Source organism: Bison bison, unplaced genomic scaffold, assembly GCF_000754665.1.
Source record: "Bison bison bison isolate TAMUID 2011002044 unplaced genomic scaffold, Bison_UMD1.0 scf7180017864518, whole genome shotgun sequence".
Lineage (NCBI taxonomy): Eukaryota > Metazoa > Chordata > Mammalia > Artiodactyla > Bovidae > Bison > Bison bison.
The window spans coordinates 19,805,792-19,806,508 of record NW_011495071.1 but is presented as its reverse complement, the minus strand read 5'-3'; the positions used below and the strand labels follow the sequence as shown (position 1 = coordinate 19,806,508).

The following is a 717-nucleotide window of genomic DNA, read 5'->3' as shown; positions in this document are numbered from 1 at the left end:
TCTTAAACTCAAGTATATAAATTAAAGCTTCCATTCTATTAGTCTCCCCCACTTGAAAAAAAAAAAAGTGATCAGAAACCAGTTCTCTGATTTCATTGTTTTTGCTCCCTACCCTCTCACTCTGCCTCATCTTGCCTCTCGTGGAGCAGAAGGGCTTTCTAATTTTTCTTTTTTCCGTACTGTGTGGCATGTGGGATCTTAGTTCCCTGACCAGGGATCAAACCTGCCAGGGAAGTTCCAGGGAGACTTTCTGAATGACCCAGATAATGTCAAGATTCCCACCCATATTTTCTGCTAGACATATTTTCTGTTAGACTTCTAATTGTTTTCATCTAAAAAAATACAATTTAACCCTGAGTTTTATAAACTTGTTATTAGGCCTCACAGGTACTTTCTCTAAGGAATAAAAGTGTATTCCTACATTTGTGAATGTTAACAGTGGAACAAATCAAAGATACAGGTATTTAGCAATTGATGTGACAGATTATTTGATTCATAGATGTAGTAATATCAACTTTTTCATGATCTAACATCTCATGGTTCTTGCTAAAAAAGCCCAACTATCTGGATATTGGACCTTGTAGTCATCTTTTAATTACTATTAGTATTTTGCCAGAATGTTTCTGTTTTCTAGTTATTAAAAGAAGCAACGGAATCAAGACACAAATATGAACAAATGAAACAACAAGAAATACAACTAAAACAGCAGGTAACTTG

The 717-nt window shown here is 34.9% G+C and overlaps 1 protein-coding gene across 1 annotated transcript in view; it reads left to right on the top strand.

The window, feature by feature from the left end:
- Positions 1 to 717, top strand: part of TXLNG (taxilin gamma) — a 56,524-nt gene that overhangs the window by 48,049 nt on the left and 7,758 nt on the right. The window contains 1 exon segment of the mRNA XM_010830668.1: positions 635 to 709. Within this exon segment, the coding sequence (XP_010828970.1) occupies positions 635 to 709 (75 nt within the window).